Below are 18,077 nucleotides of genomic sequence, written 5' to 3'. Positions count from 1 at the left end.
TTTTTTTTTTTGGAATGTTAGTTCTCAGACCAGGGATTGAACATTGGTCTTCAGCAGTGACAGCATGGAGTCCTAACCACTAGATCATCAAGGAATTCCAGATCTCTTTTTTGAGGATCTAATAACAGCCAGGCCTGTGCTGGGCATTGAGGATAACAATATATGAACCTGAAAAATAGGAAAGCAAATGTCAATGGCCAAGGGGTGGTCAGGGAGTTGGAGGGATCAGGAAAGGCTGCAATGATTCCTAAGGTTGAGATGTTGACAGATAAAGGAGATGGTGATGTGTTGCAGGCAGGAGATGGAGACAGTATGTTTCAGGAAGACGGAACAGCATGTAGAAAGCCTATTAGAAAGAAAGGAGAGCAGGATCAGGGAAAAGAGATCATTGGTGTGGGGTGATGAAAGAGGCTGGGTGAGATCACACAGTGCCTTATGAGGGAAGGAATGTCCACATCCTGTGGACAATAGCGAGTCATGGAAGAACTGAAAGCAGGGAAAGGACCTAGAGGAGGTACTGGTTCTGGATTCCATGAGGCAACATACTTGCCCGCCGTGCAAGGAGTTGAAGGAGTGGGGTGGGAAGAGAAGGAACTGGGGTCCAGAAAGTGATACTCAGGGAACAAAGAGCAAATTTCTGCTTCAGACATCTGTTGGGAGTCAACATGCTAGAACTACACGGTGGAAATTTCAGGAAGGCAGATTTCTGCCTACCACCAGAACACTTTTCCAGGGACCACAGCTGCTAGGGAAAGATGACCACAGTCACATTCCAGCTGTGGCTCATTAACCAGTTTTTGTGGACTGCTTGTGATTCAACACTTGTGGAGATTTCAGATGCTGAAGGCCTGCACGTGCAAGCTGACACTCTGATGGCATCATGCTGGGTGTTGAAGCAGCAGCATGCTATCTGGGAGCCCCAAAGCCAGCAATGGACAGTGTGCCAGGCACAGGGTAGGCTCCCAGGAGCACAGAAAGGGCATCTGCTTTCCCGCCTGGGGCCTCAGAGAAGGCTTGCACTGGATCCTCAACTGAGGCTTAAAATTGGAGAATTCTGCCAAGAATAATCAGGGAAGGGCTTCTCAGGCCAAGCAAAGGAGCAGAAGCAATGGAGGTGATGAGAAGAGTGGCAAGCAATTTGGGGAGGGGGAGGTCTGCAATGAGGTTGTAAAAGGAGAGATCCTGAACTTCTCCAGGTGTTGAAGGGGACACAAAAAGAGGGAATATGCTACAGGAGAACTGGAAAAAGTGGTCCCAGTCTGCCCTGGGAGAGTCATGGTCCACAATTTTAGAGTTAAGACAAATGGAGAGAGGGATTGTGGCCTAGCGACCGGACAGGGCATCACTGCCCACTCGCTAATGAATTCCTTTGGCAAGTACCTTTCTGGGCCTCTGCTCCCTCGTCTTGGAAAGGCTCTGGGCGTGTCAGGCGCGAAGAACACGACGATGTAATCGTACCTAGTCAGGGGCCCCTTGGGCGTGCCGTCGTTGGGAAGGTGGTAACTTAGCCAATATTCGGCGGGGAAGAACTTGGACCAACCGGGCGGGGCCACAAGTCTCCAACATAGGTTTGCGCATGCGCCTCGCGGAAGCGGCGTTGTGCGCATGCGCGAGACCGGGAGCTCACCGGCCGCGCATGCGTCGTTAGGCGGCGGGAGTTTTTTAAGGGGCGGCTCTGGCGCCGCCGGAAGGTAATGTAGCGGTCCTAGAGTTGGAAGGAGCAGCGGACTTGGTGCAGGGCGTCCAGGGGTAACCTGGTGTCTCGGAGAGAGTGACCTGCGGCCTTGTGTTTCGGAGACGGAGGCTCTGGGTTGGACAGGCGTCTCTCTGAGGTGAAAAAGTCTCAGGCCTGTTCCCGGACGAGGCCTCCCTCACCCCCGCACCAGCCTCTTTGGGGTTAGACAACTCGGCTCAGCCCACACCCTGCCTGCCCGTCGTCACCCCCGAAACCGGGTAAGAGGAGACCCGGGGGCCAGCGGCGCCTCTCGCTCGGGACCTGTTTGCAGAGCCCGTGGTCTAGACGTCACTGTTGGTGGAAGGTTGAAAGCGGGGTGGAGGTGGGTCACACAGGCCAGGCTTCGAATTTCGCCTCTTCTCCAGGCTGGCTGCCTAACAAGTTTGGGTGTTTTTTTAGCCCCTCTGAATCTCAGTTCGACTAACTGCAGCGTGAAACTGTTGATGGTACTTCCAGAGCTGTGGCAATGATTAAATGGCGCAGTAATGCACATACAGTTTTTACATACAGACAGGTCCTGGCATGTAATAAGCACTTAAAAGGTGTCAGTGGTTGCTGTTAAGTAACCAGACTTTCATCTGAATGATACAGCCATAACTGTGATGATTTAGATCCTTGATCCTACTACCCCTCGTTATTCTCTTACTTTTTACACGTTGTCCCTTCACATATATTTATTTTTCTTTACTAAGCACTCCCCCCACCCCGTATGGATTTTTACTGGTGGTGGAGGGAGAGGCTCAGTCGCGTCCCTTCCCTTTTCCAGTCAGTTACTTGTCTGTGACAGGCACTAGAAATACAGTCTGTAAAAAAAAAAAAAAAATAAAAAATAAAAAAAGAAAGAAAGACAGTCTGGCCCTGGGAGACATGTAAACAGACTTTACAACCAGTGCCAGGGAGGCCCAGGGGTGGAGCTGCCAACTCTGCCAAAGAGACGTGGCATGAAAGCTTCCCACTTGAGCTCTATTGGAAAGGAAGAATAAGTTATAAGGCAATGTGTACAAAGATTCAGAAGTGGTGCGTGGAAAGTGAAGAGTTTTCTGGGTGGATGGTGGTGATGGTAGCCAGCAATGTGGATGTACTTAATGTCACTGAACTGAACTGTACACTTAAAAATGATTAAGATGGTTTATTATATATTGTGCATATTTCAGCACAATTAAAAAAGAAACAACACAAAGAAAGTGGTGCCTGGAATGGGAGTAGCAGGAGAAAGCAGGAGTAGGTACTAGTTAGGACTAGCTTCTGGAAGGTGTTCAGTACACTGGAGGGATCTGCTGCTGTCTAAAGAATGGATTGGAGGGAATTACCCAGCAGTCCAGTGGGTAGGACTCCGAGCTTTCACTGCAAGGGCCGGAGTTCAGTCCCTAGCTGGGAAACTAAAATCCCACAAGCTGCTCAAAAAAATAAAGAATGAATGGATTGGAGAGGAACAATGCTGCATGTAGGAAAAACTCGTGGAGCAGCTGTTTGATGCTTGGGGGAAGTGGGGAAGAGGGATAGAAACTATGAGATCTGAACTAAATAGATAGCTGGAAGTTGGAAGAGTTTTAGGGATCGTTGGAAGTAGAATGGACAGGGCTTTAAATCTGCAGAATTAATAAGTAAAGGGTAAAGTGATTGTTCATGTTTTGAAGACCATGCCATTGATTGAGTTATGCAATTAAGCCCTTGTTAAACACAAAATAATTGGGAACTAAGAGGGGTATATGTTAAGGAAGATAAGATTATTTCTAGTGATAAATTCTGTAGAAATTCAGAACAGGAGGTGATGAGCCCTGCTGATGTTCTGTGGAAGAGATGTGGAAGTGAAGTTGGGCTGGGCCTTGTCAGGCAGGTAGAATTTCATGGGGCCAAAAGGGGCGGTTCAAAGAGACGAGAAAACACAAGGCTGATTCTGGGGGAGTAAAGCCCCAGCAAGACTGGGACTGAAATGTGGAGAACAGATTACTTCATTTTCCTGTTTCAGGGCTCTCATCTCAGGATGACTTCTAGACCGGAGATAGTAGAAGGTGAGTATTGTTGTGAAGTTTGGTACCTTCTTGCCTTGGGTTTAGGTTCATGAGCTTTACCTACATACCTCCCTGGCTCTTGGTGGATTTGAAATCACTTATTTATGTATTTGCAGAGATGCTTCCTCAATGTTTCCATGACCTGGGGCATATGTTTCCTTTTGCCACTTTTTTTGCACAGATTCCTAGTTGTGATGGGTTTGATTCTGTATTTTGACTTTTTTGTGACAAGTGCTAGGAGAGGAACCAGTGGCATCTAAGTCTCATGATCATCAACTGGAATCAGATCCCAACCCTGTGGAAGTGTGTAATAAATCGTCCACCTCCCTGAAGATGACTGAACGTGTTTCAAAGGAACGAATCCACCTTGGCCGTAGCCCCCAAAAAGGGGAAAGTGGTGATCTCAGCCACCAGGAAGAACTTGAATCCAGGTCCCTTCATTTGTCCCCAGAGCAGTCTGCTTGTCATCAAGACAGGAGGCAGTCCTGGCGGCGAGCAAGTATGAAGGAAACAAACCGGCGGAAGTCACTGCCTCCCTTTCATCAGGGCATCACAGGTGGGGTGCTATGTACATAAGACTGGAGCTCCAGCTCAGATAAGAGGCAGTGAGGTATGGCAGGAAGTTAGGCTTGGCTTGGCTACTTACTAGCTATGTGACTGAACAGATGACTTCACCTCTCTGAGTTTCAGTTTCCTCATCTGTAGGAGTATTCTCAGATTATAAGTACTGATGTCAAACACCTAGTAAGTATTCAGTATCAATGCTGTTTATATCATGTTATTAGCTACCCATTGTAATCTATACCATGGACAGAAAATCTGATTTACAGTTGTTCAGCATTCACCTTTGCTAAGTGAATGTTCAGCATTCACATTGGCTAGAAGTAAAGATTTCCTCTCGCTTTCTTCCTCATATCCTAAAGTAGAATAGAAGGTGGATGGGTTGCTACCTGATTTTAGGTTTTATAATTGAAAATATCTCAGAGGGAAGAACCCATAAAAATATCTAGGGTAAAAACCTAGTTTTGAGACATGGTGTATTTGAATATGATTTTGTGTAACTTTATAATAATAGCATCTCAGGATCACTGAAGTACAAGATTTAATGTGGAAAGTAGCACATTTCAGGAAGAACTTAACTAACTTAACCTCCTTTGCTTTACGGTCCTCTTCCGTAAATGGGGTGAAATAATACCTATTTTACAAGACTGAGAATTAAATGAGTTGATACATAACATAGTACTTAGCACATAATAAATAAATATAGCTCGTTGTAAGTTATCATGATTAAAGATATTACTTCACTTCCTGAAGGTCTGATGTTTAGAAGGAAATCGACCTAAAAACAGCCATGTAGCATATCAGAAAATTGCTACCATGGTTATGCTTGTATACTTCCTCCATAGATGTGCCAAGAAATTTCAGTTTCCTAAGGTTACCCTTATTACGTTCATCTATTTTCCAGAGCATGTGGACCTAAAATTCTGTGTAATAAAAAATTACTGATGTATAGGATTTGTTATTTTCTGGTTATTCCTGCCACTTCCCAGGTTTCTTTGGTTATAGGCAGAAGGTATTCTATTTTTCATGACTAAAAGTGAGAAGAAGTAATCAAGAGAGGGCGCAAAAGAACTTAAAAACAGCCAGCTGACGCTGGAGGGCTAAAAGACATGTATCTCTCCTAATTGTCAAAGCAAATTTCCTTTGCTGTGTAAGAATGGATGTTTTTAAATGGACATAATTGGGAAAAGCAGTATCTACATCTTTTATTGATAGCTGTTTGAGGATTCAGTGGCATAATTACGTAAAATGCCTGTTTAGTTCAGGCTGATGCACTGTGTGACCTTGGGCAAGTTGCCCAGCATCTAACCTTTGTTAAATGGTTAGGCTGATAAATCACTTGCCTCAAGTGAGGGTGAAGGTTAGAATTTAATAAGATTCTTTTTAGATAGTCTATGTTGAACAAATTTACTATTAATGTTATTGTCTCTGGCTTCAAACAAGCATCCCCCCCTCTGAGCTTCAGTTTCTCCATCTGTAAAGTGGAACTCATAGTTTATAGGAAGATTCTTAAGACACTGTATTTAAAGCACACTGCAATGGCTATCACAAAAATTCTGAAATATTCCCATCTCCTTTCTTCAAATGGTGAATATAAAACACAAAGAGAAGTTAAATTTTTTTTTAATCTGTTTTATTTAGCAAGACAAGATTTTAAGGTAATACATAAAAGGTTCTTTTAACTCTTTAAATTTAGGATGCACAGATGGGTAAATTTCATTCTCTGGTGATCTTGAACAAATTAGATGTAAGAAGACAGATTAGAGAAGACTGCTTGGGTTTTCTTACCTTAAGTTAGGCTGCATCAAGAGGGAGGGAATTTTTCAGGTTTTTTTGTTTTTCACTTTGCTAACTGTAGAAGTGTCCAGCTCTTTGAATATGGTAATATTTTATGTTAGAGCTCTGCAGATCCATCAGTGTCGACCTAACAGAAAGCAAACGGCTGAGCTCTCTCCTCCTTTCCAGTTTCCAGGTGAGAGTCAAGTCTCAGGATTGGGAGTGTTTTCTTTTTCTTTCCTTTTTTGTTTTAAACTGTTACTGTGACATCCCCAAAGACATGTCAGGACTGTGTGATTTATCAGTAAAGAGTAAAAGGTGTTTCTCTGTAGTGAGATTAATTTAAAAGCCAGATTTAATCCTAGAAGTTTTGTCTCTGGATCAGGCTCTACCAGTGCCATTGATGTTCCTGTGGCTAACTGAGCAGTTAAGAGAGTTCCCCTGTCTAGTATATTTTGCTCATTAGCAGCAAATGATGGGACTTTTAAGGTGGGTGGAGGTCATACCTAAGTTTAAGCAGACATTTGAGATCTGGCTGCTCTCTAAATTGGAATTATATGACTAACTGGTGATTGCATCAGTGTAGATAAGCAAGTCATTTGTGTGAATTAAATGACCATTTTTTCCCCTGAATCAAAAATCACATCACGTAGTCTAGGAACAAAGAATTTTTTCCTTACCTTTTTATTTTCTTGTTTTGTTTATATGAAAAATCTTAGGTGTAGAATTAAATCATGCTCACTTACATTTATTAAATATCCTAAGATTACATTAATTCAGGATTGGCCTGGCAAATCTTGGTTGTTGTACTGAAAATGCTTTTCTTTATTTAGTTCTCTGTTCAGAAACTTGAACCTTTCCTAAGGGGAACTGAGGGCTTCAGTCTTGAAAGTTTCAGAGCCAAAGGTAAGTTGCTAAGACCAGACACTCGAGCTTTGACCTTGGTCTGTACCTTCTTTTAGGGTTGGATGAAACCTCTCTCTCGGGGTCACTACTTACAGGAGCTGCTACCTTACACAACCAGGCCTCCTCCAATTTTGGGGGGAACTGCATTAAAAAAGATACGAATATGTGCTTACGAAGTTTAGAAGGTCTGAAAGTAAGCCTCTCTTGCCCCATGACCCCCAGTCTCAGCTCCTCTCCTCCCAGAGGCAACCACGGCCACCAGCTTCTTGGGTATCTTTGCAAATTTATTGCATTTCTAAACATTTATCCATTAAAATCAAATGAATAATCCTCTCTACACACTGTTCTTAATCTTGTTTGTTGTTTTTTAAAACCTTAATTTATCTTGCAGATAGTTCTTTATCACACTGATAAAGCTGTCCTGATATTTTAGTAGCTACATGATGCTCTATTTTATAAATGTACCATATTTCATTTAAATGGTTCTTTATTGATGGGCTTTTAGGTTTGTTTTCAGTCTTTTGTTATGACAGTGAATGCATAATGAATACCTTTTTATACAAGCCTCTTAGCACATATTCAAGTAAAAATAAGATATATTAGAATTAACTAGTATAAATATACTGTAACTAAAAGTTTAGATTTTTTTATTACTTGGTAGGTATTATTTGAAGGTCTTTTGGGGGTTTTAATCTGTGTTTCTTTTTCTTTCCTGGAGAAGGAAATGGCAACCCACTCCAGTACTACTGCCTGGAAAATCCCATGGACAGAGGAGCTTGGTAGGCTACAGTCCATAGAGTCGCAAAGAGTCGGACACGACTGAGCGACTTCACTTCACTTCACTTCACTTCACTTCACTTCTTTTTCTTTTGAAGAGGATAATATTTTTTCGTATTTTTAGAGGAGAGCCATTTGTACTTTATTTTCTGTGTATTGTCTCTCCATATCCTTTGTTCATTTCTTAAAATTGAGATATTGCCTCTTTTATGGGCTTCCCTGGTGGCTCAGATGGTAACGTGTCTGCCTGCAGTGCGGGAGACCCCGGTTCAGTTCCTGGGTTGGGAAGATCCCCTGGAGAAGGAAATGGCAGTCCACTCCAGCACTCTTGCCTGGAATTTTGCGGGCACTCTTTGTGTTAAGGAAATTAGCTTTTGTCTGTGACATAAGTTGAAAATATTCTTCCCTGGGAGTCAATTTTCAGCTTTCTAGGAAGTAGCTATTCTCCTTACAGTGTAATTATGCAATCATCCAGGCCAGAAATAAAAGACCTAGAAAATACATGAAGTCAGACTTACTTGCCAGTTAAAGCTGTTTATCTCAGAAGTGCACTATTACTGTAATTAGGTTAGACATGTCCAGGTTTATTGTGATAGCTATTTAACATATCTTTTCCCGTCTGCATTCCTCACCTGAATTTAATTGTGAACTCTTTAAGCAGAGACCTGTTTTTACCTTATGCCCATCATTTTTTTATTTGCTGCTAGCATTTCTGACTTCTATAATAAGTTTTTTCACCTAATGCCAGCAGATCGAATCTCTTGAAAGAGTGAATTGTCAATGCCGATACATTTTTCTAACACATCTTTTAACCTGCTGTTTCGTCAGTTGTGTGAAAAACACTATTATAAATGTTATAAAGAGTTGTCTTCCATTTTATCTGTACCTACCCAAAGAAAAAAGGTAAAATCTTCCCGCATGTTTATATCACTTTTTTGAATGGGTGAGAGGGCAAGAATGTAACAGGTGACCCTAGAGCTGAGACCACCATATGTATGTTACATCTTTGTCAGCAGCTCACTGTGAAAAGTATTCTCTTTATTTTATAACATAATTTTATTCTCTGTAGTGTCTTCCCTTTCTGAAGAGTTGAAACATTTTGCAGACAGATTGGAAAGTAATGGAACACTACAGAAATGTTTTGAAGATTCAGAAGGGTAAGAACAGTTCCCTTTCTCTCCAAAATTATAGTTGAATAAGGACTTTTTATTTTTTAATTTTTTACATTGAAGTATAGTTAATTTACAGTGTTGTGTTAATTTCTAGTGTACATCAGAGTGATTCAGTTATATGTGTGTGTTTGTGTATACTGCAGTTCATTTGTATCATATTTTAGATCCCACAAATAAGTGATGTATGGAATTTGTCTTTCTTTGTCTGACTTAATCTGTTAGTATAATCTCTATCTAGATCCATCCATGTTGCTGCAAATGGCATTATTTTGTTCTGTTTTATGGCTGAGTAATATTCCTCTGTGTGTTTGTACACACATACATCACATCTTTTATCTGTTTATCTGTTGATGGACATTTAGGTTGCTTCTATGTCTTGGCTATTGTAAATAGTGCTGCTATGAATGTTGGGGTACATGTATCTTTTTAAATTCAGTTCAGTCGTTCAGTCGTGTCCGATACTTTGTGACCCCATGAACTGCAGCACGCCAGGCCTCCCTATCCATCACCAACTGCCGGAGTCTACCCAAACCCATGTCCATTGAGTCAGTGATGCCATCCAACCGTCTCATCCTCTGTCATCCCCTTCTCCTCCTGCCCTCAGTCTTTCCCAGCATCAGAGTCTTATCAAATGAGTCAGTTCTTCATATTAGGTGGCCAAAGTATTGAATTTCCAGCTTCAACATCAGTCCTTCCAATGAACACCCAGGACTGATCTCCTTTAGGATGGACTGGTTGGATTTCCTTGCAGTCCAAGGGACTCTCAAGAGTCTTCTTCAACACCACAGTTCAAAAGCATCAATTCTTCGGGGCTCAGCCTTCTTTATAGTCCAACTCTCACATCCATATGTGACTACTGGAATTGACAAAGTAATGTCTCTGCTTTTTAATATGCTGTCTAGGTTAGTCTTAACTTTCCTCCAAGGAGTAAGCGTCTTTTAATTTCATGGCTGCAGTCACCATCTGCAGTGATTTTGGAGCCTCCCAAAATAAAGTCAGCCACTGTTTCCACTGTTTCCCCTTCTATTTGCCATGAAATGATGGGACCGGATGCCATGATCTTCGTTTTCTGAATGTTGAGCTTTAAGCCAACTTTTTCGCTGTCCTCTTTCACTTTCATCAAGAGGCTCTTTAGTTCTTCACTTTCTGCCATAAGTGTGGTGTTATCTGCGTATCTGAGGTTATTGATATTTCTCCCAGCAGTCTTGATTCCAGCTTGTGCTTCCTCCAGCCCAGCGTTTCTCATGATGTACTCTGCATATAAGTTAAATAAGCAGGGTGACAATATATAGCCTTGACGTACTCGTTTTCCTATTTGGAACCAGTCTGTGGTTCCATGTCCAGTTCTATGTTGCTTCCTGACTTTCATACAGGTTTCTGAAGAGGCAGGTCAGGTGGTCTGGTATTCCCATCTCTTTCAGAATTTTCCACAGTTTATTGTGACCCACACAGTCAAAGGCTTTGGCATAGTCAATAAAGCAGAAATAGATGTTTTTCTGAAGCTCTCTTGCTTTTTCGATAATCCAGTGGATGTTGGCAATTTGATCTCTGGTTCCTAGGCCTTTTCGAAAACCAGCTTGAACATCTGGAAGTTCATGGTTCACATATTGTTGAAGCCTGGCTTAGAGAATTTTGAGCGTTACTTTACTCGCATGTGGGAGGAGTGCAATTGTGCGGTAATTTGAGCATTCTTTGGCATTGCCTTTCTTTGAGATTGAAATGAAAACTGACCTTTTCTAGTCCTGTGGCCACTGCTGAGTTTTCCAAATTTGCTGACATATTGAGTGAGCACTTTCACAGCATCATCTTTTTGAATTAGTTTTTGTCTTTTCCGAATACATGCCCAGTAGTTAGATTGCTGGGTCCTATGGTAAGTCTATTTTTACTTTTTTAAGGAACTTTCATAGTGTTTTCCATAGTGGCTGCACCAGTTTACCCTTCCACCAACAGTGTTAGGAAGGTTTCCGTTTTTTCTACACACTGTCCAGCATTTATTATTTGTAGACTTTTTCATCATGGCCATTTCTGATGGGTATAAGGTGATACCTCATTGTAGTTTTTACATATAATTTTATTTGCTTATTTACTTAATGTTTGGCTGTGCTGGGTCTTTGTTGCTGTGTGATTTTTTCTCTAGTTGCAGTGAGCAGGGGCTACTCTCTAGCCACGGTACGTGGGCTTCTCGTGGTGGTGGCCACTCTTGTTGCAGAGCACAGACTCCAGTAGTTGAAGTGTGTGGGCTTGGTAGTTTCGGCTCTCAGGCTCTGTAGCATAGGCTCAGTAGTTGTGGCGCCTGGGCTTAGTTGCTCTGAGGCATGTGGGATATTCCTGGATCAGGGATTGAACCCATGTCTCCTGCATTGGCAGGTGGATTCTTTACCACGAGACATCAGGGAAGCCCTTCATTATAGTTTTGACTGCATTTCTCTAATAGTGATGTTGAGCATCTTCACATGCCTATTGGCAGGCAATCCGTATGGCTTCTTTGGAGAAATAAGACTTAATTAGACAGTTGTTCATTCACTTATCAAACGTTTATCCAGCATCTTCTATGTACCATGCTCTTCTGGAAGCTGGAGATATAGTGATAAATAATCAAACAAGATCTTTCTTCTTATTCGTTGTAGAAGGAGAGACAGTCAAATTACTTAGAAAATAATGACTTCAGATATAATCTGAATGATTTCAGTGATAATCTAATTGGGCAGGTAATATGATAGTGACTTGAAGCAGTGGGCAACTTAAGCTAGAGTGTTCAGAGAAGTCCTCTAATGATTTGCCGTTTGGACTGAGACCTGTAAGACCTGGATGGTGAGGAGGAACCAAATATGTGAAGATGAGACGAAAAGCATTCATATTTTTGCTAGCCATGCCAGTTGTAGATAAAGTCATGTTTTTAGCTGTTGGCCAGCAAGAATATTAAGAGAACATTTACAGCCGCCACCGCTACCCGCCCCCCACTTCTTCCCCCGAAACTGGTAGTCCCTCAGCAGGGGCAACACCTAGCCCTCTCCCCATCCTGCAACAAATTACATGACTTGATCTCACACTTACAACTTCACAGAGGTCTGCCTTTCCATAGATCCTTAGAATTAACATTGCTATTGAGGAAATGAACATTATGTTAGCTTGACGTTGCTTCCCTTTTAACGCAGTGTATTTAAACCATAGGCTGCTGTATTGCTGCTAGAGGTGATAGAGGCTGTTTGTCACAGGCTTTGATAGAAAAACATAAAAGGTGACACAGCTGATTTGCCTTTGCCAGGTAGAGTACCAAGTACATCTGCAAAATTTTGGCATTTTCATTGCCTCCTGCTTTTCCATTAGAATCATTCGCCCTACTAGCCAAGCTATTGGTTTTAGTAGAACATATCCAACTGAGTGAAAAGTGCACTTCAACTTAAGTGCAAAGACAGTTGTATAAAAAAGCTATTAAGGTTTTGATTAGTGGGAAGGCAAGAGGCTATATAAAAAAAAATGGTGGAAACAAACTTTGGAGATTGAAACCGGCAGATATTTTGAGACTGAGTGGCATTATATGCATAGAATAGATAAAGGGTAACAGTAGGAATCAAAGATAATGAGCTGGACAGAGCCAGAACACAGAGAACCTTAAGTGCCAGGTTAAGGAGTTTTGGCTTTTCTTCTGAATGTAGTGGAGAGTCACAGAATTTTTAAGAAACAAAAAATACAAAAGGAATATTTGAAGAGAGGTTAATTGTTTCACATGTGAATTCAAATTGATGAGGGAAACAGACAATGAAGAGCCCAGTGAGAAAGCTAATACCTAGTGCAAAAGTGAATTCGAGTCCAAGACTAAATATTCGTTGAAAGATAAATTCTGAACATATTTTATTGCTGTTAAAATGATGTGAGACGTCCAGTACTAAAAGCAAACACTCTTGGAAGATTTCTGTTAATCTCATAATCGTGTCTCTTCTAGAAGAGTATCAGATTTGGCTCTGGAAACATCAGTGGCTGAGATGAAGGAATATATAACAAAGTAAGTAAAAACGAGTGAACTTTTGTTGGGGAATTCTAAATTTGTCTGGGGGAAATAACTCAACCCAGGAAAAATGAACAGTAAACATCCTTCTCAGGGTGTCAGTATTAGAAAGCTGCACACGGGGATTTTATGTACTGTTGTCGTTTTGTCACTAAGTTGTGTCCGAGTCTTTTTTGACCCCATGGACTGTAGCCCACTAGCCTCCTCTGACCATGGGATTTCTCAGGCAAAGACACTGGAGTGGTTTATGGACTGTATCGATGGCCAGTTTCATAGAATGGAGTCTAGAGACTAAGGATGTGGATTTGATGTAAAGACTCATGTTTGATTTGATTAAGTTAATATTCTCTGACTTGGTCCTGCTTTCTAATCTTCTTTATTTTTTAATGACCTTTTTATTCATATCTTAGAATCAGAGTAGACACCTAATGTATGGTTGCCCTGAGTGATTCAGAATGAGATGATCAAAAGTTAACTGAATTTTTTCCTGCTTCTGTAGGTTTTCTTTAGAACGTCAGAGTTGGGATCAGCTCTTGCTGCGCTACCAGGAAGAGGCTGAAGAGATCCTATCAAGGTTAGATCTATGACAGGAAATAGGAAGGTTTTACCTTGTGACTTTTGATTTGATTTCAGTTCTGTTAGCACAAATTGAATGATGAATCCAGTCTTACAGGCCAGTCAACTCATCAAATCTCTGTAGAGTATATACGAACAGTGTGACTGAAAATGGAGAGTGAGGGGGCTGGGAAGGAAGAGTTGTCACTATTTTCAGTCAAAGAACAGAACTGCCTCTGTTCTGTGCCCTTGGCTGCTGTTCCACATTCTGGGGGAGACAGGCATGTCTCTGCCCTGTACCTGGCAACCTGGGGCTGGTCTAGGAACAGTATCAAGGGACTTCAGTGAGCACTTGGCCTTTGAAAAGCTGCGACTGTGGGAGAGAACCACAGCCAGGGCCCTCATGGAGACACAGGGGTGAAAGAGGTGATGGAAGTGGGTCTACAGGAGAGAGACGATCTTTGGGCCTTGAAGGCATAATAAAATGGGAAAGTGCTAGGTTTTGGCTTCATTTTACTGTCCAAACCAGTGATTTTAAGCTTTTTTTCCCCAAACAGAACCTTAGCTAGAAACACAACTATAAAACATTAGCTAAAATAGTAATTGCGAAAGTAGCCTCCTAGTAGAGAGGCACCTTGAGCACAGTATGAGAAGCTTCCCTAATCCAAGCATTGATGCCTATTACTTTCTTCACCCTTTAAATGCTCTATGTATGAAGACCAATAATGCGTAAGATGGCAGTTTCAGAATAAACACTTTTGACGGGCCATAGTTCATATTAACAGGAAAGCTTCTGGAAGCAGACTGTCTCTGTTCAAATCCTAACTGCTCCTTAGTTTAGTGACCTTGGGCAGTCCGCTTAATCTGAAGTTCCTCATTTGAAATGGGATAATATTACTACCACCTCATTGGTTTGTTATGACTAGAGTCATCAGCAGTTTTCATAAACTCTCCATTATATTGAGTTATTTTAGATAATTGAAGTGGGCCAACATCTTTTTGGTAAAAGATCATAGATGTTCACTTCAGGCTCTACCCCAGGAGTAGTCCTTTTTGTAAACGGATCTTACTGTTAGATGGAGTCGACTAACCTTCTAGCATTTCCTGGAGTCCAGAAGTATAAAAATATTAACACTGGATAATTATCTCAGAATCTCCTGTTGGTAAGAGAGCCTGTGCTCACCATGGGGTGGAAGAATATTGATTCAGGTTAGTAAAGCCTTTTAGGAAGTGTTTTCCCTAGGTAAATCTCTGCTATTTTCCCACAGAAAATTATTTGAAAGCTTTTTTGTTTTATTTTGTTTTTAGAGGATCAGCTGAAACCAAAAATACTGAAGTTGAAGTGGAACCTAGAATGTATGTCGGGTCTTCCCAGAGTGAAGTCCTTAATACAAAACCTGACTACCAGAAGATACTGCAGAACCAGACTAAAGTCTTTGATTGTATGGAGTTGGTGGTGAGTTGGGTCATGTTTCTTTGGCTGAGTTATCCAGCTTTGATACCTTCCCATCCTTGTTAAAAGAGCTGGAGAACATGTGTAATTAGATAAGTATATTCAATTCTACCTTGGGGAAACATGGAGAGACAATGAAAGAAAATAAACAAGTAAATGGTGATAAACGCTATTAAGTCAGGTGGAGGAAGAGAATGTGTCAGGAGGGCTTCAGTTTGCTATATAGAGGGGTTGAAGGCCCTTCTTAGGTACCACCTTAATAAAGAGTTGAAAGAAATGGGAAAGTGAGCCATGAGGACATTTTAAAGAATGTCAACCCCAATTTTTTTTGTTTTTTGTTTTTTTTTGCCAAAATACCATCTTAAACTTAAGGTATGAGGTCTCAAGTTGGACTTTTTTATTTGTTTCTCTTACGTTTATTTTGGTTGCACCACACAGTATGTGGGATCTTAGTTCCCTGACCAGGGATTGAACCTGTACCTCATGAATTGGAAGTACAGAGTCTTATCTACTGGGCCACCAGGGAAGTCCCTCGATCCAAGTATTAGGCTGGCCAAAAAGTTTGTTCAGGTTATATAAGAGCTTACAAAAACCCAAATGAACTTTTTGGTCAGCCCAATATGAACAGGAAGCAGGTGGCATTTGATATAGGGTAAGGAGAGTCTGTTTACAAAGGGGCTGAGTATAAAGATGTGGGTATCAGGAATTCAAAAGTGAAGTGAAGTGATCTGGGGCTAAGAGGCAGCTGAGCTGTTCCTACTCCTCAGCTGGAGGGTGAAACAGTTACTGTGGTACCTGGCAGGGAGTTGTATGGTGGGCTGCTCTGAAAGAGCCATGGTCTTCAGTTGAGAGACACTAGTAACTCCAGATGACCCTTCCGGGAGCAGGCCCAGGTAAAAATACCCTGAGCTCATTCAGCTCCTACTTGGCTTCCTCTTGGTCAAGCCCACCCAGAAGCCAGAGGACCTGGGATCCTGTTGAGGTTGTGCAGGTCAGTCTGCTCAGGAGTTAAAGCAGTGTGGAGAAGGGTGAGTATGGATGTGAAAGGGCAAACAAAATGTCTGGCATAAGCATTCCAGGTTGAAAGAGCAGCAAAAGCAAAGCTCCTGAGCAGGAGCTCGCCTGGTGTGTTTGAGGAGCTATGCAGAAGCCATGCACCCTTCCAGTTCACAGTTGTCTGTTGTCTGCAGATGGACGAACTGCAAGGATCCGTGAAGCAGCTGCATGCCTTTATGGCCGAAAGTACCCAGTGCCTCCGGGAGGTGTCAGTACAGCTCGGTAAGCCTGTATTAAGGGGACCAGAGCTTGCACTGTTTTATATCTAATGGCCCTTCGGATGTACACTGCCCTTCAAAACATTTTAGGGGTCATTCGGATTGTAAAGGGAATGAGACTGATTTTCTCCTGTGACTTTGAGGGTGATTTTAGGTAGAGGAGTTGTGAGCATTGTTTGCATTGTGTGGATACAAATAAAGGCTTCCAAGGGTAAGGCCTGTATCTGGTGACTTTTATTTTTCCCCCTCACAATAACAATTACTATTGTGGGTACTCGAAGTTAATTGGAAATTTTTAGACAGGAGTACAGTAGACTGAGAATTAAATCTCCACAAACTGACAAACTGTATTGTTTGGGTAGATCCAGGACAAGAAATATCTATCCATTGCCTTTTTTCTCTTTTCATTCTTCAAGAATCTACCAAGTGACACTGACATTACTTTTTAAAAAAATAATATTTATTTATTTGGCTGTGCTGGGTGTTAGTCGCAACATGTGGAATCTTTAGTTGCAGGCTGTGAACTCTTAGTTGGATTTGTGATGTGGTTCTCTGACCAGGGATTGAACCGGGCCCCCTGCACTAGGGTGCAGATTCTTAGTCACTGGATCACTGGGGAAGTCCCCATCAGATTGTATTGCGGTTGTAGTTGCAGCTGGCTTTCCTACCAGAGAGCCATCTCCTTGAGGGCACATGCGCTCTTAAGTTGTCCTTCGAATACCCTTCAGGGTCTGGCACAGTATTCACACAGTAAGTTTTCAACAGTGGTATTTGAATTCAGTTGAAATGTATTTTTTGGCTCCTTTTCTCTCCAGGGAAGAGAAGCACTCAACAGTTAGATCCTTCACCAGCTCGAAAACTGCTCAAGCTTCAGTTACAGAAACAACCTAGCAGATACTGCTCTAAATCTTGTCAGTGACTTCATGCAGCTTTCCTGCCACAAGGTGCTCTAGAGGAGAGAAACCGGAAGAGTGCCCCAGTGCACAGCGGGCGGAGCTGTGACATCTGCCCTGTTGCCTTTGAAGATAACTGACTGACTGTAAAGCACTCTGATTTTTTTTCTTAAAATGGAATTTATGCATTTGAATGAATGTCATATACAAGCTTTTTCTCAAGAACGAGCAAAATGCTTGAGACTTTGCTTTGGTATGATGTTCAGAACTAGTAGCCCATTCTTTGAAATATTCTTTGTGATCAGAAATCTCCCTACTCCGAAGATGTTTTTGAGGTTTTGAAACAACCTAAAGTCATTCAGGACTAAATCCAGTAAGCATTTTAGAGGTCATTCTGGTTGTAAACAGAATGAGACTGATCATCTGTGATTTTGAGGGTGATGTTAGGTAGAGGAGTTGTGAGCATTGTTTGCATTGTATGGATACATATATCTCCTTACAAGATTCCCAAATTGAAGATAATAACACTCATTCTTTATATCCTGATGTCTATAATGTGTTTTAGCTTTTTTAGGGGGGCGTGCTACACCATGTGGCATGCAAGATCTTAGTTCCCCAACCAGGGATCAAGAAGGGGTTAAGTGTTTCTTTTTCATTGTTCTCCATATTTGTTAATGATTTGCATTACAAGATTGCATGTTCTTAAAAGCTTTCCCTTATCCTTGTGTATGGAAAAAATGAAAAGGCAGGGAAGACTTAGCAGAAAATAGGATTCTTTGTCAGGACCCAGAAGTGTACAGTAGCGTGAAGTTACACCTCAGTGTTAACAGCCAATAAAACACCAACTAATTTATTGTCAGTGTCTCTTATTTTCTGATCCTCCTAATAGAACAGAACCCAGTTCACTTAAATACGCAGTTATTAAGTCTTAAAGCTTGGACTATGCACCAGTTAGTG

The 18,077-nt window shown here is 41.7% G+C and overlaps 1 protein-coding gene across 3 annotated transcripts; it reads left to right on the top strand.

Annotated features, from left to right (window-relative positions):
- The first annotated feature begins 1,657 nt into the window (after positions 1 to 1,657).
- Positions 1,658 to 17,903, top strand: DSN1 (DSN1 component of MIS12 kinetochore complex). Of its 3 annotated transcripts, XM_068987439.1 has the most exons (11): positions 1,658 to 1,953; positions 3,705 to 3,747; positions 3,980 to 4,303; positions 6,207 to 6,280; positions 6,918 to 6,990; positions 8,837 to 8,924; positions 12,883 to 12,942; positions 13,445 to 13,519; positions 14,809 to 14,956; positions 16,144 to 16,231; positions 17,043 to 17,903. In XM_068987439.1, the coding sequence occupies exons 2-11, from the start codon at positions 3,720 to 3,722 to the stop codon at positions 17,144 to 17,146; spliced, it is 1,062 nt and encodes a 353-aa protein (XP_068843540.1). In that variant the 5' UTR covers positions 1,658 to 1,953; positions 3,705 to 3,719; the 3' UTR covers positions 17,147 to 17,903. The 3 variants fall into 3 exon arrangements, with proteins under 3 accessions (XP_068843540.1, XP_068843542.1, XP_068843541.1); XM_068987441.1 differs by lacking the exon at positions 3,980 to 4,303; XM_068987440.1 differs by lacking the exon at positions 16,144 to 16,231 and having other exon boundaries at positions 17,043 to 17,190.
- The last annotated feature ends 174 nt before the right edge of the window (positions 17,904 to 18,077 follow it).

Source organism: Capricornis sumatraensis, chromosome 15 (genome assembly GCF_032405125.1).
Source record: "Capricornis sumatraensis isolate serow.1 chromosome 15, serow.2, whole genome shotgun sequence".
NCBI classification, from domain to species: domain Eukaryota; kingdom Metazoa; phylum Chordata; class Mammalia; order Artiodactyla; family Bovidae; genus Capricornis; species Capricornis sumatraensis.
The sequence above is the reverse complement of the archived record's forward strand: the minus strand, read 5'-3'. Positions and strand labels throughout refer to the sequence as shown.

Excerpts from the sequence above, each read along its gene's own strand:
- DSN1 (XM_068987439.1), top strand. The coding sequence starts at position 3,720 with ATGACTTCTAGACCGGAGATAGTAGAAG. Across the intron at positions 6,991-8,836 it reads TGAAAGTTTCAGAGCCAAAG|TGTCTTCCCTTTCTGAAGAG; the intron begins GTAAGTTGCTAA and ends TATTCTCTGTAG. Across the intron at positions 8,925-12,882 it reads TGTTTTGAAGATTCAGAAGG|AAGAGTATCAGATTTGGCTC; the intron begins GTAAGAACAGTT and ends TGTCTCTTCTAG.